Source organism: Hippocampus guttulatus, chromosome 10, assembly GCF_054856545.1.
Source record: "Hippocampus guttulatus isolate MCC_2025c chromosome 10, RoL_Hgut_1.0, whole genome shotgun sequence".
In the NCBI taxonomy this organism is placed as follows: Eukaryota; Metazoa; Chordata; class Actinopteri; order Syngnathiformes; family Syngnathidae; genus Hippocampus; species Hippocampus guttulatus.
In genome coordinates, this window is record NC_141270.1 from 8,888,935 (window position 1) to 8,911,190 (window position 22,256).

At 40.4% G+C, this 22,256-nt stretch overlaps 3 protein-coding genes across 8 annotated transcripts in view; 1 reads left to right on the top strand and 2 right to left on the bottom strand.

Annotated features, from left to right (window-relative positions):
- Nucleotides 1-7: 7 nt before the first annotated feature.
- cutc (cutC copper transporter homolog (E. coli)) lies at nucleotides 8-3,634 on the bottom strand. 2 transcript variants are annotated; one of them, XM_086122628.1, is made up of 9 exons: nucleotides 3,440-3,634; nucleotides 3,278-3,356; nucleotides 2,880-2,939; nucleotides 2,601-2,810; nucleotides 2,270-2,305; nucleotides 2,028-2,161; nucleotides 1,625-1,652; nucleotides 1,430-1,535; nucleotides 8-821 (listed from the first exon to the last, which is right to left on the bottom strand). In XM_086122628.1, exons 2-9 carry the CDS (start codon nucleotides 3,345-3,347, stop codon nucleotides 710-712), a joined length of 756 nt encoding a protein of 251 aa, XP_085978754.1. In that variant the 5' UTR covers nucleotides 3,348-3,356; nucleotides 3,440-3,634; the 3' UTR covers nucleotides 8-709. The 2 variants fall into 2 exon arrangements, with proteins under 2 accessions (XP_085978754.1, XP_085978755.1); XM_086122629.1 differs by lacking the exon at nucleotides 3,440-3,634 and having other exon boundaries at nucleotides 3,278-3,433.
- A 136-nt stretch (nucleotides 3,635-3,770) lies between these two features.
- On the top strand, nucleotides 3,771-6,871 carry cox15 (cytochrome c oxidase assembly factor COX15). The gene is made up of 9 exons (XM_086122622.1): nucleotides 3,771-3,964; nucleotides 4,279-4,466; nucleotides 4,547-4,669; nucleotides 5,124-5,310; nucleotides 5,392-5,559; nucleotides 5,640-5,721; nucleotides 6,239-6,393; nucleotides 6,472-6,585; nucleotides 6,657-6,871. The coding sequence occupies exons 1-9, from the start codon at nucleotides 3,890-3,892 to the stop codon at nucleotides 6,786-6,788; spliced, it is 1,224 nt and encodes a 407-aa protein (XP_085978748.1). The 5' UTR covers nucleotides 3,771-3,889; the 3' UTR covers nucleotides 6,789-6,871.
- A 1,022-nt stretch (nucleotides 6,872-7,893) lies between these two features.
- The window catches only part of LOC147199148 (A-type potassium channel modulatory protein KCNIP2), a 100,417-nt gene continuing 86,054 nt past the window's right edge, over nucleotides 7,894-22,256 (bottom strand). For 2 of the 5 annotated variants that reach the window (XM_086122625.1, XM_086122624.1), the window contains exons 2-7: nucleotides 11,957-12,081; nucleotides 11,625-11,867; nucleotides 11,420-11,527; nucleotides 10,547-10,651; nucleotides 10,386-10,448; nucleotides 7,894-10,259 (exon numbers count right to left, since the gene is read on the bottom strand). In XM_086122625.1, coding sequence (XP_085978751.1) covers nucleotides 10,212-10,259; nucleotides 10,386-10,448; nucleotides 10,547-10,651; nucleotides 11,420-11,527; nucleotides 11,625-11,867; nucleotides 11,957-12,081 — 692 coding nt within the window. In that variant the 3' untranslated portion in view covers nucleotides 7,894-10,211. Of the gene's footprint in view, nucleotides 10,260-10,385; nucleotides 10,449-10,546; nucleotides 10,652-11,419; nucleotides 11,528-11,624; nucleotides 11,868-11,956; nucleotides 12,082-14,230; nucleotides 14,330-22,256 lie in introns of all 5 variants that reach the window. The other 3 variants (XR_015102122.1, XM_086122627.1, XM_086122623.1) reach the window with 3 other exon arrangements.

Consider the following 22,256-nt stretch of genomic DNA (forward strand, 5'->3'; position numbering starts at 1 on the left):
AAATGTCTAAAACGCAGCAACTTTAATTGACATCAGAAAAAAATGCACAGTCCTGTGACTTTTGTCATGAAAAACACAATAAAAAGATCAGTTTCAGCTCATCTTCCAACAAGAGCAAGCTTCTGTAAATAGGTGGGGTTTCTCATACAAAAACACACAAAAAAACATACACTTCAGCCCCAAAACTCCCAAATTGTGAGAAAGAATTTTAATTTAGCAAATCCAACTTTTAGATGAAAATGACATAAGTAGCAAAAACTCAGGGGGCGGAGCATGATATGGATGCATACATAGACATGTAAACAAATACATGCAGAATTTATTTTTTATTATTCACTTACAGTACATCTAATCAATGGTGCATGCTATGCCTGTCTGGAGAAAGAATAAATTTGGAGTTTTTAACATGCCAAGTTTTGACAAAATTGAAAGCACCACTTTTTTCCCTTAAACCAATCTTACAGTTGTCTGCCACACTCATAAAAATTCACAAAAAACCCCCACAAACAGACCCACTATAATTGCATATTTGGCGAGGGTATAAATAATTGTATGTCATGTCATTATTTTTTTTTCGATGTGTCTGAATGACGATAAACAAATATTTCTTAACATTTGGGAAAGATCAACTTATATTGGAATTAATAATTTGAATAAATAACTTTGGACGTATTGATTTAGTTATCAGCCATAACTTTCCACTTTCAATTCATAGGGTATTTTTGGCGATAGCATTAAAAGCGCGTACTTTGCTCACATCTGCCACCTTCAGGCTGTACTCTGGAGCCGTGAGAGAAGCTCCCATTGTCACGCAGCTGTTCCTGCAGGGTAAAAGAAACACTAGTCATTTTTTTTTATTTTGTCAGTATAAACCAAACAGTAGCACATTAGTAAAATGATAAGTTGGAAAAAAAAACTAATAATATTTGTCTCTCTTGCAAACTGAAGTAGACTGAAGGGACCTCGGGCTGCTGAATAGTCAGAAAATTACGCAAAATTGGCTAAACTGCTACTAAACATGTCTTTTATTGATGTTTTAAAAAATTGATTATACATTCCAAAAACTAAAACTTGACACAAATAACATTCAGTGTTATTCTAATAGTGTTCCTAATAAGTCACACTACCAATGTAGCAGCTAATATCAGGTAACATCAGTTTGTTTACACGGCTAATACTAGCTCAGTTCTGCTAGCAGTTTTATTGAGTTGGGCTGCGTCCTCTGTGACTATTTATCAATACTACACACGTTTATAAGCTCATGCCATTAGGAGTCGCCATTTTTGAGAATCACACATGCATGTCAGTGAGGGGTGCGGCTTTGGTCTGAGACTCAGTTGGGAGGGTATATATTCATTCAAGTGAGGCTAAAATAAAGCGCTTTTAGAACTGCAAACTTCCCCTTTAACTGACAGCCATACAAACAAACCTGAATTTCATTGCAGAATCTCTGCTGGAGCGAGCAGAGCAGTGGAACTCTTGAGCGCCGGACCCTTCTAAAATTCTTTGCAGATTTCTCTCTGTGATGCCACCCCCTGTATTACAAAGATTAAAGACCAAAGTTGATTTATTTATTTTTTTAAGTCATAGAAACTATTCACACTAGCAAAAACAAAACACCAACCTGGCATGATGGTAATTCTACCTTTAGCCTGGAGGAGCATAGAGTCACAAGTTAAGATGCAGGTATTGTGCAGTGGATCCTCAAAAGTTGCGTGCATACAATTCAGAATTTCATCAACATTTAGCAAATGCTTCTTTTAGGAAGACCAAACAAGAGCAAAACAGGCAGACTCTGTCCAGTTTTGGAAATGTTTTTAACACAGTGGATAAAAGTTTGCGCAGAAACAAAGATAGGGTAACATCCAAGTTTTTAAAGGTCAAGCGCAAAAGAAAATTGATGGAATGAGGGCTGAGTGTGACAGTTTAAATCAGTAACAGATTCATTCTATTACCATTATTTTTCTGATAGAGGTCTACCAGTGAGTCAGCCCTTGAGGCTCCACTGCAGATGAATTCATACATACTTGCTCTATGAGGCGCTTAATGAGTGGGAGACCCTCCAGTGCAGAGCTGTCACAGCCACTGGTCAGCACACGCTGGAAACCTATCGACACCAGCGTTTCCAAGGCAACCGCTGCATCACGGACCATGTCAAAAGCTGGAGATCGCAAAATACAGTGAATCAATATTTGGTTTCTGTCTGAATTTTTTTTTTTTAATGTGGTCAAAAATATTGGCAGGCGAAATATGCATTTGAGTAGAGTACCTCGGTGGAAGGTGACAGTTAAAGGACGAGCAGCAGCTAGAGAGAAAAAGAGAAAACTGGACTATTAAAATGTATTTAAAAAGTTTAAGAACCACTGGAATAGTGGTTAAAACATCTGCTGGACTGTTCAGAGGTTTGGGGTTCAAATGTCAGTGTTCACATTCCTATGTCAAGTCAGCCTATTTTCTCTCTGTTTAGGTGAAGACTCTAAACTGTCCATAGATACAAATATGAGTGTCAAACCCGGCTCACCATCATCTCGAGGATGGGTGCTAGTTATACAATGTATAATAAATTAAATGATACAGTAAATTACACAGGTTTACACTACCCAGAAACTCCATACAGAGCTCTGCATCCACCTGTCCATCTTCCGTCAAGGCTCCCAGCACAAATCCATCAGCCCCATGGTTTTTCATCACCTCCATGTCTTTCATCATCACCTCCACTTCATGGTCAGAGTAAAGGAAGTCACCGCCACGGGGACGAATCATCACATAGACTGGGATTTTGACACATCTTTTAACAATCTGCAGCAGGCCTGTGAGTAGATTTAAAAGTACATTTACTAGACAATTGACGATTGTTTGTCCCACCAGAATGTGCTCACCAAGACTGGGAGTGAGCCCTCCTTCCACAAGGCTACAACACAGCTCAAGCCGACCAGCACCTGACAGAAGACGACACAATTAGGCAGGTACCAACATGCAATCCATCTATCGATTCCGTGTACCACTTTTCCTCAGATTAAAACTACACGCAATGGAAGTAATTTGCACAGCAGAGTGAAACAAGGCCACGCTTCAGTTTTGCATTTGATTGTTTAATTTATATTTAGTGCATCAAAGTGTGTTTGCATACAAATACTGTAATTTTGTATGTTCTCTTCTTTACTTTAATCTCAACGTTCAAGTGGAACTACTCTTAGTAATGTACTACGGTTTCTAAGAATGCCATGTGATTGTTTCGAAACGAGATTGAAGCACTGCACGAACTACTACTACCAACCTCCTCGCTCCGCATTGACGGCAGACTCCACGGAGTCCACACAGACCTCCATTAGAAAGCTCTCTCCCATAATGACTCTCTGGACAGACACACGGACAGGGACACAAAGAGACTATCGTTAATTTCTTACCTCTAATAAGGGATTTCATTTTTTACAGCTACCTGTCAAGCGAACATTCTAATACTGTGGCTGATAGTTCAGACAGTTGGGGTGTGTGTGGCCAACGATCGCTAGCTCTTCCGGGGCGTTAATTTTAATGTATACACGGTTGGGCGGCTAGAGTGAGGGAACATGTTAAAGTCTACGGCGAGAGTGGAACCGCTTATACGGGGTACGCTCTATAACAAAACAAAGACACCCAACCACGGGGGTTTCGCAAAAAAAAAAAAAAAGTAAACCTTCACTATTTTTAAAATTGTAACACTTTGGATATTTTTAACATAGCTTTTATTTAAATTAAGTTTTAAAAAAATCACTAGCCATGTGGTGACGTCACGAGTTCAGAGTTGAAAGTTGAACCTGACGTTTTGCAACATGCTTGTTTAAATGCTGTCATAACATTTCAACTGTGGCGAGCTTGTTTTACTTTGGTAGACGTTAGGAGGAAAATCATGTTACTAGCTCTAGTAAGAACAACGTTATTAAATGGATGTAAACGAGCCGGGGGAGGAATTCAACTCAGTAAAGTGAGTACTGTATCATATCTTTGAGCTAACTGCTAGCCTAGTTAGCTCAGAAGTGTGGAAAAGGTCAAATTCTGTGCAAGAAATATTAGTTTGTGTACTTGACATTAGACATTATCAAACGTATTCAGTTACGTTTTTTTCTCACTGGCAAATTTTCAATTAACGTTATACGATTTTTAAAGGGATGCTAAACCATGTGTGTCACACAGTTTGTGTGCGTTTGTGTGCGTGAGGGGGGGGGGGGTATTTACTTGTAAACCATATACAGCTCAGAATAACGCAAAATGTCTCTATACATAATGTGTCATGGACAGGGTGCACAGTTACGACAGTGGCTTGCGAGAAGGAGTCACAGCACAATTGCAGCCGAGGCAGGGGCTTCGTCCTCGCCCTCTGCAGCCGTCAGTGTTCCCAATGCAGCCACAAACAGGATAGTCGGTCGCTGGTTACTTGGCTGCAGCGGTCTTGTTGTTGGTGCTGTTGTACTGGGTGGCGTCACACGGTAAAAAACTAAGTTAATGGTTGTCATCTGTGTGTCGCTACCTTTCATTTGATGATTAATGTATCTGTTGTATCAATCAGATTAACCGAATCCGGCCTGTCCATGGTTGACTGGCATCTGGTGCGAGAGATGAAACCCCCACAATCGCAGGAAGAATGGGAAACAGAGTTTTCCAAATACCAGCAATTTCCTGAATTCAAGATGTAAGATTCTGTCTTCTGTTCTTTAACACCCTTCTAAGAAGTAAAAATACAATAAACAGTGCTGTGATGTATGCAACACACACACACAAAACATAGCAAAAATAGCAAACACAAATTAATACAAGCACACGTAACCAGCCATTTCATTTATACATTTACCATTATGAGTACAACTATGTGCTATTGAAGAGAATATCTGCATGGGAAATGTATGCAATCCATAAATATCAAATTATTCTGCTCATATTGTTCTAAACTGCCAGGATATCGTAAGGTTGATATCCGGTTTTAAGATTATCATCACACAAACACAAAAAGTGTCATTTCTTGAGATATTCAGGAGGGTGGTTGTTTTGACTGTTGAGGTAGATTTTCCTTGAAAATGTGGCTTGAACTTCAGATTGTTCAACTTTTGGAGGTTCTGCAAGCGTATGGCATCTTTTTGTCCTCTCAGAATGAACCATAACATGACTCTGCCGGAGTTTAAGTTCATCTTCTACATGGAGTGGGGTCATCGAATGTGGGGCAGGTTGGTGGGACTGGCCTACATCCTCCCCACCGTGTACTTCTGGAGGAGAGGCTACTTCACCCGCTCCATGAAGGGCAAAGTGCTTGGGCTCTGTGGATTTGTCTTCTTTCAGGTGAGTTGCATGTCAGGCTATTAATTACAATGACAGATGTGTTCACAGAAGTTGTGTGCGTGCCTGTCTCTATCTTGTCAGGGCCTGTTGGGTTGGTACATGGTCAAAAGTGGCCTGGAGGAGAAGCCAGAGTCACACGACATCCCAAGAGTTAGCCAGTATCGACTAAGCGCTCATCTTGGCTCTGCCTTACTCCTTTACTGTGCCAGTCTGTGGACTGGCCTTACCCTACTGCTGCCTGCTCACAAGGTACCATCTTATGTACATCCACGACTTCACATTTATTTGTTCATAATAATAATCAGGTTTTTTTCGGCCTTCTTCACAAGTTGGCAGAAACCAAACGCCTCATGCAGCTTCGGAGGTTTGCCAAAGGAACAGGTGGACTGGTCTTCCTCACAGCTCTTTCAGGTCAGCTTTGGAGAGAAGTGCTATTTGTTCCAGCTTATCATTTGAACGATAGAGCCTACCTCTATGAACAGTATTTACTGGGGTCAGTTTTTTTATTTTATTTTTTTAATGGGGTGGGGTGTTCTTAAAGGTCCAGTTAAGGGAAATGTCTTCAAGCTTAGGTGTGGAAGCTCATAATATTGCATTATAAATGGTAATTCAGCACCAAATATTTTGTCATAACTATTTGACAAAAAAATAAATAATAACTAGGATTTGAGCAATCTTTATTGATGTCTTTTGACCCCCCCAAAAAAACTCTTAAAATCAAGTAAAACATGTTTGCATTTAAAAATAAAAACAAAGAGCATCTTAAAAAGAGCGGAAAATTAAAAAATACCAACAAACTAGTTTTAGCTCCTGCATCCCTAAACGAAATTTTTTGGGGGCATTGCACCTAGTTTGTTTTTGCATTTCCTTTGTAATGACCTGAAAAGAAGTAGCACTGTACTTAATAAACCACTAATAATGTTTACAGGTGCTTTTGTGGCCGGTTTGGACGCTGGCCTGGTGTATAACTCCTTCCCTAAGATGGGAGAACGCTGGGTCCCTGATGACCTGCTGGCCTTCTCTCCCACCCTCAAGAACTTTTTTGAGAACCCCACAACAGTGCAGTTTGATCACAGAATCTTAGTATGTCACACAATTCACAGGGAGAATCTCAGGTTTGCTTGCTTACCTCATAAAATGTTGATTTTTCTTTTTGTCCAGGGAATATCCTCTTTGACGGCCATCACTGGACTGTATCTGTTCTCCAGAAGGATGTTGCTGCCCAGGAGAGCCAAGATAGCCATCAGCCTCCTCACAGCGATGGCATACGGACAGGTAGGCTCGCACATAGCAAGTTGATCGCACGGGGACTCGGAACAGTTTTCATCTGTTCCCTCGTTCCTCAGGTTGCACTGGGGATTAGTACCCTGTTACTGTATGTGCCCACCCCACTGGCAGCGACTCACCAGTCTGGATCCGTGGCGCTGCTCTCGCTGGCCATTTGGGTTCTGGCTGAGCTCCGAAAGATGCCTAAATAATGGACACATCCTGGACGAAACCATAATTTGTTTCTTTTAAAGTAAGGCACTCAAGCAAATAAATAAATGGAAACCTCGATGCACACGACCGACTGCCATTTCTTCATGCACCTGAGAAGTTGGTTTGGATCGTATTTCCTCAAATAGCGAATGTCCATTTTCATCTGCGCCTGGTGTGCCATCCACAAATCAATGCCTCACTCAAATATAAACATGTTTTCTTATCAGGAAAAAGAGGGAACCAAGTTTATCTTCTCAGTTCATAGACACCATTTACACATTGACAATGTCTTCACAAGAGTTAGTGGCTGAACGTGTTTGAAGTCTGTTGCTAACAAATCATGTAAATATTCTGGTGTGGAATCTTACGTGTTGCAAACGAGTCCCCTGTGCACTTTTAAAGATCATTTTGGTAATGAGACATCATTTTAAATGGCAATTAGTGTTCCAATACACACTGACATAAGGATGCTCTTCATTGTTGTGCACAACCATGTTCGTGTTCGCATGACACTAAAAAACGTATTTGTTCTGCCCTGGTTCATTTCTTTGTAATGGTTATATTAATTAGTTCTAAACTCGGAAAAACTTTGAATTTACAAATAATGTAGTAAAATGAAATTCACAAAGCGTGAAATGGGCATCCTTGGCTACTATTTGAGGAAATTAGGTGTCAAAACAACCGCATTTACCAGTAGTATCCCAGCTGCACAATTTCATGCTGGTTTTCAGCTGGAAAGGATGCATTTAAGAATGGATTTCTGTTTATGAAGCCACATTCAGAATGCAATTATAAAACAAGTTATTTGTGTTTCCATCACTCAACTGCCGCCAGTTAGCTGAGCAAGATGTGGCTCTTGAAATTATTACTGTATAAAATGTATATTTAAATCATGAATTTGTTTGTGATGATAGTGATGAGAAATTAAGGATAGATGTACAAGTAGTTTTATTTCTTGTATTATTTAAATAAAATATACAGTTGGAAAAAAAACTGGAGTCTTGTTTGCATAGTAACTGAATTTTATTGTCTGTACAAAATATACATATTTAGAATAATTAACTATTTAGAGGCGCGCTAACAAAAATGGTTACAACAGACTAGTGGATTTTTTCTTTTTTTAATTCTAGACAAACTACATGCGGAAAATGAGCAGCTTTGACTCGTGAGAGCTGATGAGTGGCAAGGGCCAATCAGAGCCAAACCACTGGCTGGAAAAAACATTAAAATTAATGCTAAAAGGTTGGAAGTGTTTATTCGGATTTGGGATTTTACTGTGATGAAAGTTCTCTCGCTCATTATTGTTGTCCATTTGTAGACCATGGAATATTTTTTTTATTATTCGTAGTAAAGACACACACACCCAAAAGATCACAGTAGATCACATAACCTCTAATGTCTCTGACTGATCCTTGCCAATTACCAACAGCGGCTTTCTTCCTGTGCAGATGTATGCAAAATGGGTCTCCTCTCGTATGATTTTTTTTTTCCTTTGGTGTTCCAGAGAAAATTGGGGCAAGATGGCAAAGGAGGTTGGTGGTGGTAAAACAAGTTTAAGGTTTTTCTCTCATTCACTAAACACACATTTTTTTATTCACAATGTGGCCTATAATTTTGGGGGTTTCAAAGTGTGAGACAGTGTACTTCATCTAACTCAACCCCCAAATGTTCTTTACAATATGTTCTATACACCTCCACTCGTCTAAACATGGCATTCTGATTAATATTGTCTTTGCTCTATGTACAGCACTTTGTATACAGTGGTGGTTGTTTTAAAGTGCGCTATAAATACAGTTGAGTTGTGTCATGAGTTAAGCAGCAAAATCCACCTGTTTTTTTTTTACCCATTTCAGGGGGCGGCCATTTTGCCATTTTCTGTCAACTGAAAATGACATATCAGGTCTCAGGTTCTGACCACTCACGGCTCACCTGTATATTCTGAAACTGAGCCACGGTTGGTTGTTCACGGAGCCCTGAGCAACTGTTATGTCATTTTCAGTCAACAGCAAGTGGCAATAGGGCTGCACCCTGAGACGGGGGGACCGAGCGAATTTTACCGCTTAACTCATGTTCCACTAACTCAATATTAATGAAATGCTGTGTTTGAACGAGTGAGGCTGAATAGAAGTTATTATTCTAAAGAACATTTTACGTTCGACTTCCCCTTTAAACATACCTATGCAAGTTTATGAAACATACAATGGAACCTCCATTAAAAAAAGAAATTCCCCATTAAGAACATAGGTATGTACTTCATTCTGCGAAGGAGATTAAGTAAACTTTTTAATTGTGATTTTTAACTACAACATTGACTCACATTTTAATACTCTTCTAGTACCATAAAAATATAAAGTTAAAATTCTGTGAAACAAAACCAAAACATTCGGTAATCGTACTCACCCTTTGTAGACCCCTGCGAAGAGAAAACAGGAATGGGTTTACTGAGTGATGCGGTCAGAGACATTTTAAATAGATTTCTGTATTGAAGTGCATGTCAAAAACAAAAGGTAAAGCAAAAATGATTTTTGAGTCATATTAGTCCTAATTTTATTTTTCACTTGAATTCATAACTCTTTTGTAGTGTTTCACTCTGGAGGTTCCACTGCATAGTCCTTTCTTTAATTTTATTTTCCCCCTCAAGCTGCTGCGCCGCCCCTGAAGTCCTTTTCGTCTGCCTCACACTCTGAAAACCTGCTAATTTCTTTTTGTTTTAAAGACCCCGCTCTAATCACATGATTCATCTGATCACAAGTTCACAAACACGGTCTGCAGTCTATGACACTCCCCACAAATGTTTCATTAAAGGCTAGAACCACTGCGGTGGTCTGTCAGCTATGGTGCATGATCGTCAGCAGACACCTACAGCTAAGACGGAAATGGTTTGGAAGGCCAAGAATCGTGGAGAAGGGTGTTGTTCCCAGTCGATTCCTCCGTTGAGGCAAGATGGAGAAGTCACGGTCATCCTGTTGCACATGCACTTTGCACAAGCGTTGAGGCACCTGTGGATGACCGGGAAACAGCAGACGGACAAGCGGACTTCGGAGCGTCGCGATAAATAGCGTCATCGTCGGATATAAGTGACATCATCATGCGATTTTTGAAATCAGTTCCGAGTTTAAGCCTGACGCCCTTGGAATCTCCCAGGAATGTCGCAATTGCTCTCGCCCGGCGTGAGTGCGTCAGATTCCTTTTTTGTGTCACAGGGGCACATGCACAAAGTCAGTGATGAGGTTTTGGGGGCGGCAGCATCCTCACTTGGAGCGCTACCATTCTGGCAGGAATAGAAGAAGTGGCAAGAAAAGAGGTTGGCGGGAGTGGTGGGGGTCGAGGTGGTTGACTTTGTGCTTGTGTTTGTCAGCCCGCTGCTTGCCTTCTACCCCCCGGTGTTCCTCCACACTGAAAACCAGCACCCTTCTTGGTCCTTAGATGACATTGTCAAACAGCTGCATGGACTGCATGATGTTCTCATCCTGGGGACAAAGTAAATTTTTTGGGGGGGACAGCGTTATCGATCTAACCTTCTATTTATCCAACTATCTCATTCCATTTGTGATTTCCAGACAGTCTATTTCGCTATCTATCTATAAGTGCTTTACCTTTTTACACGACTCAATGAATTCCTCTATTGTAACCACTCCATCTTTATTTCGGTCCATTTTCTGAAAGGGAAACAAAAAAAAACATCAGCCAGAGATTTAATAACTACAAAAAGTAAAAGTGCACAGTTCCAATCATTCCTATTTGTTTGTTTGTTGACCTGGAAAAAGTTCTCGACATGCTCTCTGGGGGCATCATCCTGCATCGTGGGATACGTGTACTTTCCCATCATGTCGTAGATGGACTTCATGATGTCCAGCATCTCCTGCAAAGACAAAGTACCGTGGAGCGATGGAGAATACATTAGTGGAGCTCTAAGAGATAAAATGGAAATAATTAGTCGTGAGCGTATGAGGCAACGTGAGATATTCCAACAGTCGCAGTATTGCAAAATACATTTTTCAAACAACACATACAAATAAACACTAGCAGTATGGAATCACTCAACAGCACTTATCAAGAGATGGCAGTAGAGCTCTATTGCTGTTTTATTTTATTTTTTTGAAGCTGTACACCAATTTGAATCCATATTTTCACTTCTTAAATTAAGAGTCTACTTGTCCTGCAAAATGACAATCTGTAATAGGGCTGGGTTTTAAAAAATATCAATTTATCAAATCGATTTTCCTTTACATCGCACGATATTGATTCATTAAACCATAAATCGGTTGTTTCAATGTCTCCACCCCCCCCCCCAAGTGATTTCTCGCGTCATGCGAGATCTCGTTACAATGCAAAAGTAGCGCATCAAAACAAAATGGCGGAAGCCCTGAAATCAGGCCCAACAAGCATGAAGCGGTTTAAATACATAAAAGTAGGATTAATCGATCTATGATATGAAAAATCATTTAAAAATATTTTTATTTTTAAGCCCGTCAATAAATGAATGAATATATACTGCATGATTTTTCAAATCCACAATCAGATTAAATGTAGCAGACTGTTTTGCATAAATGAGACCGAAGGTTAATGACCTGAACGATTGCGATAAAAATAATTCTTCTTAATAATTAAAAAGAAGAAGCACACTGACGTCTTTGGTGATGCAGCCATCCTTGTTCAGGTCATAGAGGTTAAAGGCCCAGTTTAAGCGGTCGTTAATGGTCCCTCTCAGGATGATAGACAGGCCAAATACAAAGTCCTGACACAGGATTAAATAAATTAGCATGGATCTTAGGACAGCGGCAACATGCTCGTGTGCCCAGGGGTGTCTGATATAGAAAGAACAAAAAGATCACCTCAAAGCTAACTGAACCGTTCTTGTCGGTGTCGAAGGCTTCAAACAAGAAGTGAGCATATGTACTCGAATCTGTAAAGATGCAGCACAAACGTAAAGGAAATGCAAAAGCTCCCAACATCCCAAAAACCTCTCTGAATAGTGGGGGATGACTACAAATCAGTTGTGACTCACCTCCCTGGGGAAAGAACTGCGAGTAGATGTTCTTAAAGTTCTCCTCATTCACCACACCGCTCGGACACTCCTGGCAAACAAAAAATGTCAAAGAAACAAGAAGGAAGGATAAATAACCGTGCCATATGCATGCGTGGTCTTTCCTTCCGGTTGGCCTACGTTTTTGAAGCCCCTGTAGAGAACCTGCAGCTCCTTTTTGGTGAACTTGGTCTGCTCCTGCAATTTATCCATGCTTTCTGGCCGGTGGCACACAGTGGAGAGCTCAAAGTCATCTTCTACGCTGTCTGCGCGAGACACACACAGACACACTCGGGTAAGCCTTACAACAAGCACGTCAGTGTGTGTCTCATGCCATACTCTTGGCACAGTATGATGACAACCACAACAAACGGAGCAATTAAGAAAAGAGCAATTTCAAAAAGAGGGAGAAAAAAAATACAAGCTGAAACCAAGTTTTAAAGTGAGCTGAGGAGAAAACGATGGTGCGATATAAACATGTGCACAGACCATAACCAGCACGCATTTCATATTTTATTCTCACTAGACCCCGAGCTCGACCTCGAGAAGCTATTACCTTTATAACCCATTCAAATGAACAATAAAAGCTCTGTCATTGTGCATAAAACTCTTTCCCTCTCTCTCTCTCTAACAAATAAACACGCACACACACGTTTCCAAACACAGTTTTCCCTCAAATTGTGTCTCCTACTCTTACATTTGCCGAGTCCCATTGAACACGGTTGAACACAAGCACGTTAAAAAGCTAAATTCCCTTTGGACTCTGTTGCTAACCAAATCAGCAGCATCGAGTGAAGTAAAGTCTCTAAGGTTAAGTTTAAGAATGGAGACGTAGGGCATGTTCGGAAAAAAAAAAGTTCCCTGTGCAGTTTTGAAGAGAATATTTTAGTACCGTATTTTCCGCACTATAAGGCGCACCTAAAAGCATTTGATTTTCTCAAACGCCAACAATGCGCCTTATATATGGATCAATATTCTGATTTCTTGGACGTAGTATTTTAAATGTTCTGTAAAGCGCTTTGTTACAGCCGCAGCGGTTGTGAAAGCTCTATATAAATAAAGTTGCATTGTATTGTATTCCCTTGAGCGTAACTCCATATAGTGGTTGCATAATGCAACCGCATAATATAATGCGGTGTGCCCTATATATGAAAACAGCTTTAAAATAGGCCATTTATTGAAGGTGCGCCTTATACTCCGAAGCGCCTTATAGTGCATAAAATACGGTACATGGAGATGTCATATTTATTGGAAATTACTGTTCCAGCAGACTCAGATCTGGACTCTAAACAACATTGTGTGAGTCCATGGTGCTGCACTTATTGCGAATCGTCATTTTATTTAGCTTTGAAGTCCAGTTAATAGACATTGGCAATGGCATTATTATGTGCGGTGCAAATGTAGGCCCCACTCTTCTGCAGTTGAGTCCATAAACTGCCTGCAGTTATACTGTATTTGTGGAACTACATTCATTTAAAAAAAATACAATAAATTAAGAAATTGTGAACGAAAGTAAACTTAAATATTAAAATACACAATAAATGGGGCCTCAAATGAAATGTTAACTTCCTCGCACTGAATAAAACCTGAGGAGTAATATGAAAGCATGAGAAGTGAGTTAAACCAAAACACTGCAGAAAATGAAAGTGAGCATGTTAATAAAGGCCAACATTTCACTAAATATCACACCCAAGTCTGTCACGTATCATCTGCAAAATGTCAAAATGCTCCCAGTTAAGATGCTAGCCTGATGCACATTTCTGAAACATAACAAAAGAATGTGACTTTTCAAAATCTACTGCTCACTGAGTCTCATTAAATCTTTTTGTACTTGATATAGATTACATACCGAGAAGAGGTGTACTTGAGCATCAATTAGAAAAAGATGTTTTTTTTCTTTTTCAAAATTCACGCGGTACCATTTGAGTTGCACATCTCAAGGACTGTTTCAAACAAACAATTGTAACACAATCAGAATTTGAAAAGAAAACCAAAACGCTTACAAAACAAAAATGGTACAACAATGCCAAAGATGAATTCCAAGCTATAGCAATAACTTTCCCAATTGTGCCACTTTGCGGAGTGTGAAAAATCTAAATCCACGAAAGAGAAGACCTGCCTTCTCTCCAATTGCGATTGTGAACACACAAAAGGACACAATTTGCCTAATCTGAGAAATGGGACATTTCAGTTGGAAAACAGAATGAACTGGCAAAAACCAAAACGATAAAAGCACAGGTGTTCCCTGTTCCTTGCACTACACATCAGGCAGCCAAGTATTCAATATGGTGTTCAAGTGGTTTGTTTGGGCCATTGTCGCCAGAACGTGTCAGCAGCGGCCTGGTGTTCATCCCCGAGAGAAGCAGGACTCATAAGATAAAGTAAAAAACGTGGATAAAGTGAAGGAGGACTTGCTTTGACTGATTGAGGGAGCGGCCGAGGGCGTGCAGCACGGCAGCAGCTTGAGGAATCGCTGCTTTATGCTTTTTTTGCTTTGGCTGTTGGAAGGATTCCCTGTAATCACCAACCATAGCACAAAGGTTAGAAACACTGGTTACATACAGTGCATGCGAGAAGAAGAGAAAAAAACCCCACACCAACACACGCCTTAGTACATACATCATGCCGGAGACACATGAAAACACGCCGACATGCTCTGATTGCCTGCTGACCCGGCCAAGTAATGTGATCCACATAAAACCTTAGAAAGCAATCCCATCCCGGTTTATCTGAATATCACTTCACTTTTGAATGACATTTCATTTGCAACACCATTCTAGCCGCCTCCAAGTCCAACACTATATTATACCAGGCCAAACACACAGAGGAAACAGACTGCATACGGGAAGTGAACATGGGCTCAAAAAGTGTATGAACACATGCGCCTTAGTTACCACGGCAACGGGCATGCCAGCCTTGAGGTCTAAAATTTAGACCGCTGGTTGAGATCATTTAGACTTTAAATCAGGTGTTAAAGATGTGGTGACCGCGGGCCTGTTCTAAAAATAGCTCACCACTGACACAACTATTTTTTGGGGGTTGTGTTGCTATTCTGAAAAACAACAAAAACACTTCCAGTTGCTAGTAAGCAGCATCGAGTCTTGCTATTCTTTTTAAATCACACAAGATTGGTGTAAATTTTATGATGACAGAAAACAAAAACAACCCCCCCCCCCCACATGAGTGTGTATGAAACTTCACTTTAATCAAAACCGATGACAGTGTGTGACCAAATTTAGCATGGGGAGTCATTGAACTATGTAAACCACTGTGTGAGGAAGCAACACGATCAGAAATTAAAAGTCCATTGTTTGCTCGCTGTATATGGATCGGGGTAGAAAATTAACCATTTCAAAACTGAGAAGATGCCACTGAAATAAATTGAGAATTTGCAAATCTGCTCCTAAATGTGAAGCGAGGAAACAACTTGCAGCATAATGATCCAAACGGATACTGATACTAATTCTGGTGGATTTCTACCCTTTGCACGGTGCCATATGCACACTGCACGCTGCTGACTGCAGGGCTACTGAGACCACACTCCTTGCATGCATTGTGCAATCTGCATTCCACCCTAAAAGCTTGCTCCCTATACCGGGAATACTGAGAGCATGCGTCTGGCGACAGCCAGTCGATTGAGTTTTGACGATATTACCGGGATACATGCATTTGAGCGATAATGGCAAATATATCAACCAAGATAACAGCAGTGACAACAAAAATGAAGTCAGATTTGATTGAGGAAGCAAGGAGGAGCTGATGAGGTCCAGTGGGGATCAATTAAGACGTCAAAGAACTGAGGGGGGTGTACTCGAGTTTTTCCATTAGACTGTTAAGGCTACATCACCGTATCATTAGGCTCCAGTGATGACAACCAGTATGTTTAATTACATATTGGACAAAGGCAAGAGCATTTCAGGATGTGGAAAAAAAAATTTGAATAAATGTTCAACATGGTTTATTGGACTGGCACGGGTAACACGGTGGATTTGTGGTTAGCAAATCTGCCTCACAGTTGTCACGTCTGGGGTTAGAATATCGAATTGTATGAAACAAGTCAGTCGTGTAGCGTGTGGTTTTCAATCACATACAGGTACAGCAATTAAAAGGTTTGATATTATAAACGTTGCTCTTGTTATTATTTTAGACACTGTGATCTTTAAGTAATGTTTACCTGACTGAATTGAGGTGTATTAGGGCAACACACTCCGCTATAAACTTTGCAACTGCAATGGTCTGCGTGTTTGAGATTGTGACTGGATTACATACTAGAATGCACCCATATTGCCGATTCTGCTGAATAATTGTTATTTTCAGAGCGGATATAAAGTTGAATTCGGTTTTGAAAAAGAAAAAAAACATTGAACATGATTGTGATTTAAATAGATTTCTGTCTGTCTGTTTTCAGCTAATTGCTTTTTGGTACTAAATTCTCGTGAGAACCTGCTCCATCTGTCCAACAAAAACAACAAACTTTCACTGAGCCATCTTGATTCAAAATGCATTCCACAGAGCATGACGTGTGCCTAAATTACACAAAGCAGCACGGCTCTGTATTGATTACCGTTTTCCATACAATTATATTTTACATGTCATTGAGTCGGATTACATGAATCATTACACATTTTTATTAGCACACAAATTCAAGCGAGAAGCAAATACAGTGTGAAAAATGTCACCGTGTCTCTACGCACACTTGTTAGGACAATCGAATATCATAAAATGGTGATAAATTTGCTCGGAAGCAACCCTTCCTCTCGCCTCTAAGGATTTCCCACCTCCGGGAATCATGAAATATGTTGTGTGTTGTAATATACAGTACGATGGCACAAATCAGTGTTTCTAGGAAAAAGAGGCCTCTCTGAGGGATTAACCTCCTTTTAATAAACATATGCATACAAACACATGATCCCTTTAGAAGTGTGTGTGTGTGCGCGTGTGTGTCTAATCAAAGAAAGCAGGCTGCGCTTGTCATTTCTCTTGTACAACTGCTTTAAGACATTTAGCCAAGTGAGCCTCAAAGAAAATAACTAATATATTCCATTGATGTATTTTTCAGAGTAAAGCACCGTACCGAGATTAGCTTTCAGGCTCGGTTACTGATTTTTTACTAAATCTGTGCCTACTTGAGCTGGGAAAGGAACAGTGGTATCATTTAAGCAACAAAACACCAGACCCCGATATTATTGGTGCTTTTTTCTGCTGCAGTTGGCTGGTGAACTGTCCGGCCAGTAGAGCACAGGTGTCAAATTCAAGGCCCGGGGGCAAGTTCTGGCCCGCCACATCATTTTATGTAGCCCGTGTAAGCAATTCAAGCATGTCAACTTCCATGATGCTTGCTAAACTCTGAAACAAAATTTAAATTTTCATATACCGTGTAATGTAATAATTACAACGTTCAAACAATCCATTCTTCTTGACTACTGATGTCAAAACTAGTTCGCCATTTATTTGTTGCTCGCTGTGTATGTAATATGTGGAGGTGGTTTATATGGTTTCACAAAATTCACAGTCATAACGGCCATCCAGGGGAAACCGAAACTACAATGTGGCCCGCGACAAAAATGAATTTGACACCCCTGCAGTCGAGCATCATCTAGTGCAGGGGTGTCAAACTCATTTCATATTGTGGGCCGCATACGGCCTCGGTCGATGTCAAGTGGGCCAGACCATTAAAATTATACCATACTCTGCTATAAATAAACAAAATATGTCTCTCCTTTGTTTTGATATAGCGAAGCACAAGTACATGAGGAAAATGTTGAAATGTACCCACATTTCATTTACCTAACATTGCATAAAACACCTTAGATTTCCTTCGACAAATGTGCCATTTAATTTTATCATTCACATATATGCAGTGCAACTGATCCCACTGATTGTACAAAGGCACAAAACTTGAACAATTAGTATTTAAAAATATAGTCATGCATTTTAAGATTAAACAAGATTTATAAAGAAAGGATTTTTTAAAACCATTTACACATGTCCATATGAAATCTAAATGTAACCCCCACCTACACTTTACAAACGAAAGAGAAAACAATGACTAGCGGTTAATACATGAATTGCATCTTAATAAAAATATTCGTTTTGTGTCTTTTATGCTTTTTTTTCATTTTTAAATTATCCCGCGGGCCTGATCGACCCCCCTCGGGGGCCGGTTCCGGCCCGCGGGCCGTATGTTTGACACCACTGATCTAGTGGAACTGAAGCTGCCAAGCTTGTTTTAGTTGACAAAATCAGTATTGTTGTTCTGATGTCATTTTGTCCCGTACTCAGTGATGTTACTTCAAAAGACAATACAGTTCGCTCCTTTGTACAGTTAAAATTCAAAGAGAACAAAATTGATTATCTAAAAATGAAAACCAATACGTTGCTCGTTATTAAGTCAAATGTGTTATTTTCTTTTGTGTTGTTTTTTGACATTTGTCTATTTTTATAAGGTCCCAATATATTATTATTCAAAAATAATTTTTGACAGGACATCCATATACCAAAATATTCAATAGGTGCACCCCTACAGGCGATATAAAATTAGCAATGTTTACGTTATTTGTGTCCGCAACCATAGAGGCGCTGTTGTATAAGCCAATCCTGCTTTGCAGTCGACACTTGTTAACTTCTTGGACATTCTCTGTCTGTTACTCTCTCATTCCTCCTGGCTTTCTGCCATCACGCCAACTTATCATTATTAAAACAACCAGAAGAAAGACAACATTCATCAGCCACATGACGCTTCCTGTGCTCAGCGGTGATTGTGCATTTAGTCTCACAGTTTTCCTTGGTACACACTGACGGGCCATCACAACTTCACTCCACTTCAGAAAATAAAATCATCAGCTCTATTTATAGCTCCTTGGCAAACATTTCTTCTCTGTTCATTTTGAAGGAGCCTCTCAATTCATAAACCCCAGAGATAAGAGGAGTTTCTCAAGGCAAAGAGAATGCAGCGAGTGTGTTGATACAGCGCACTGCTGAAGATTAAGACCGGATGAGTGGGACCAAACATTGAGTGTATCGCTTCTTAAACCAGCCTCACACTTGGTGATAAAAGTAGCACAGCAAATTCAAGTACAGTATTGCTGAAGTCCTGACTTCACACGGTGTCTATTTCCATCCATCCATCTTGTATTCCGCTAACCATGTTCACAGTCATGGGTGAGCTAGAGTTTATCCCTGCCGAATGGACAAAAAGACTGACCACACTCGATTGGTGGCCAGTAAATCCCAGGGCACATACGGAGACAGACAGACAACCATTCATGCTCACATTCACGCCACTGAGGGGGAACCGAACCCACGCTGCATGCACAGTCAACCAGGCAAGTGAAACACTACAGTACTACACCATCAGTGATTACAGGTTGCTCTGAATGCATTGAGCAACATGACCGAACAAAACTGAACTAATTGATGTTACAATTTCTTTTTGCACATCGGGTAATTGACATTTGCACGTACTGTACATCAACTCACTACAATAGAAAAACTGCTACCTCTGGCGTTCTTATCAGGAAAAAAATCAATGAAGCTCCACAAACAGCATGGGAAAATTGTGAAGGAAGAAGCAGACTGCCCTTGCCACTGTAACTGTGTTACAATAATACAAAAGGTAAACTAGCAACATTGAATGAGAGGGTGTGGATATTTGAGAGACTGTTGTTCTCTTAGCTCCATTCATTGACTGTAACAAAGATGATCCGCCCTTCATTTTTTTCTTGTTAGCTGCAGGTCCATGTCAATTTATAAATCTAGTCAAGTATTGTTGTAAAACAATATATACTGGATATAGTGTAATGGCAGCAGCTGGCTGGATCATATTTTGTACCCAGAAACGTTTTGTTTTGTCGTGAAAATTCAAATTTAAAATCACAGCAAAAGTAGTTGAGTTTGGGCCGTTGCTAGCTCCACAGTTCAAACCAATCTGGTTCTCACATTTTATTTTAACAATGAATTTAATTCCAATGAATTTAATAAAGCTTCAGCTTTTCAGCTTTCACACGCAATTTCTACACAAACTGCATTGTCCAATTCACGAGTTCTCAATCTTACCTCTGCATTTTTCTGTTGTGACCCACTTTTACAGAAATATGAACAAAGATTTGTTTTCAAAATTAATCTCTAAAAGTAAATTGTATTTTTAAACACCTATTGACCTATTGCCAAAATCATATCGCCAGCCATGACGTCTGCCAAACCAGAGACTGAGCTGCACTATGTTTGTTTATGGAGAAAACAAGCGGCTTGACCACGAGACAGTTATACTTCCTGTTGCCTACATAAAATGTTTTGTGTGGGAACCCGGTACGCCTCTGCATTGTACCAGAAAAATCACGATACAATAAAGTATTTGATTTACTAGCTGTCCACAACCAACCCAAAATGGGGATGTGACCAAGTTTGGTTGCCAAACCACCAGTCTGGAATCACCAGTCTAGTTCATGTTAATGTGCTTCCAGGTTAAATTTTCGAAGCCCATGAAAGCAAACAGGCCTTTACTGGAAGAGAATTAGAGTCTTGTATGTAGTTGTTAATTACTGGAAGCTTAACACAAGCGTACACTTTCACCTGAAAACATTCTGTGGCATGGCTGTCCTGGTTGAATCTATTCGCATGGACAGCTACATGGTTGCCGTTGTTACGGTTCAATTGGTTCTCAACTCCAGCTGTGGCCATTGTGGCAACGACATTCCACTAAATCTTTCACTTCATATCTGCAGCGTTGTCACTTCTACAAACCACAACACCAAGATTGTTCAACGGTACGTGTCCTTGTTTTGCATAAATGTGGCAGGGGGAAACAGACAACACTTGAGACAGCCAATCTGCGACAAGAAAATCAAGTGAACACTGTTGTAAAGAAGAGGTCAAACAGACAGTGACAGTGGTTGATCTAAGATGACAGTGTTATCTTCTTTTGGAGTCACCAGGTTGGATATGATTAAAAATGAGCTCATCAGAGGGACAGGCAAGGTTAGATGTTTTGGGGGAAAGTTAAAGAGGGACAACTTAGATGGTTTGCAATCGAAAAGAAGACTGTGAGTATATCGGTAGATGGTGATGAGTGTGGAGCTTCCAGGAAAGAGAGTGAGAGGGAGACCAAAGAGAAGGTTGATGGGTGTCGTGAGGGAAGAAATGAGGGCAGTTGGTGTTTGAGAGGAAGATGCAGAAGATAGATTTCAATGGAGAAGGATGACACGATATGCTGACCAGACCCAAATTCATATGGGAATTTGGGGAAATATATTTATTTTCCCGAACGGCCGCTCTATTTCCAGGCCAGTGCTGGCCACTAGCACCGGAAGTCCCTGTACCTTAAATACCAAGTTGTTGTTGTTTTTTAAACCTGGAAGTACTCTTAACCCCCAAATAAGGACTTGTGTGATCTCTCTTTTTTTTTCCTTTGTAGCCTATGTCCCCTTCTTAGATGAGTGTGAGTGGTTGTTTGTCTACATGTGCCATGCAATTGATTGGTGACTGGTCCAGTGTGGCTCCAACTCGCTCACGACCCTGACGAGGACAAGCGCTGCACAATGGATGGGTGGATGGAGGGATGATTTCCCCCCCCCAGTCTCCGCAAAGATTTAGTGACATGTCCTTCCCTGTCTTTTATTGCTTCTGTCCTCTTAACTTACCTTTGAGAGCACACAAAACGCACCTAAGCATATACGTAAATCAAAATAGAGGTGCCATATAACCATTATTTTTTTATCACTTCAGAGAATTTTATGCTTCCAACCTGGTGGGAAGCTTGTGCATAAAACAAGATCCATAAAGGTGTGCATGACGGTGTTTGTTGTGATGGAACAACTTACAAACAAAATAAAAAATGCCATCTGGATTAACTACAACAGAGACAGTGAGCCACACTGTCGGTCAGGTACACCAAAAATTGCCACGTGCATACTACAATATCTTGTAGAAAGTCTTCCCAGGAAAGCGGAAGCTGTCCCAGCCACAAGGGAAAAGAGGGCTCCATATTTTCATTTCTCTTTTTCTGGTCTAATGATGAAACGACACTTATGCCATCAAATGTGATGATTGGATATGCGCTCAAAAATGGTCAATCAAAATTAACGTGATCGTCAAACCGCAAAGTGGCTCGCTTGGGCGCAGTTTAGTAGAGAGAAAACTGCTGGTGAGAAGTTTTGTGCAAACACCATCCATCCATTTTCTAATCAGCTTCTCTTCACAAGGATCGCGGGCGTGCTGGAGCCTTTCCCAGCTGTCTTCGGGCAGTAGGCGAACCGTGAACTGGTTGCCAGCCAATCGCAGTGTGCCATAAAATCATATGAGGATTTAAAACAGTGATGCGGTATATTCAAGAGATACAGAAGATACTTGAGTTACTATTTAGCCCTTTCAGCGACAGCGGTTACTACAGTGGCCGGCTTATCATGTTATCAGGTTGCAGGGTGCATGAAAGGCTTAATTGGTT

Coding starts and splice junctions, on each gene's coding strand:
- cutc (XM_086122628.1), bottom strand. CDS start 3,347: ATGGGAGAGAGCTTTCTAATGGAGGTCTGTGTGGACTCCGTGGAGTCT. Junction 2,940..3,277: donor CGTCAATGCGGAGCGAGGAG/GTTGGTAGTAGT, acceptor GTCTTCTGTCAG/GTGCTGGTCGGCTTGAGCTG. Junction 822..1,429: donor GATTCTGCAATGAAATTCAG/GTTTGTTTGTAT, acceptor TTTACCCTGCAG/GAACAGCTGCGTGACAATGG.
- cox15 (XM_086122622.1), top strand. CDS start 3,890: ATGTTACTAGCTCTAGTAAGAACAACGTTATTAAATGGATGTAAACGA. Junction 5,560..5,639: donor TACTGCTGCCTGCTCACAAG/GTACCATCTTAT, acceptor CTTCTTCACAAG/TTGGCAGAAACCAAACGCCT. Junction 6,586..6,656: donor CAGCGATGGCATACGGACAG/GTAGGCTCGCAC, acceptor CTCGTTCCTCAG/GTTGCACTGGGGATTAGTAC.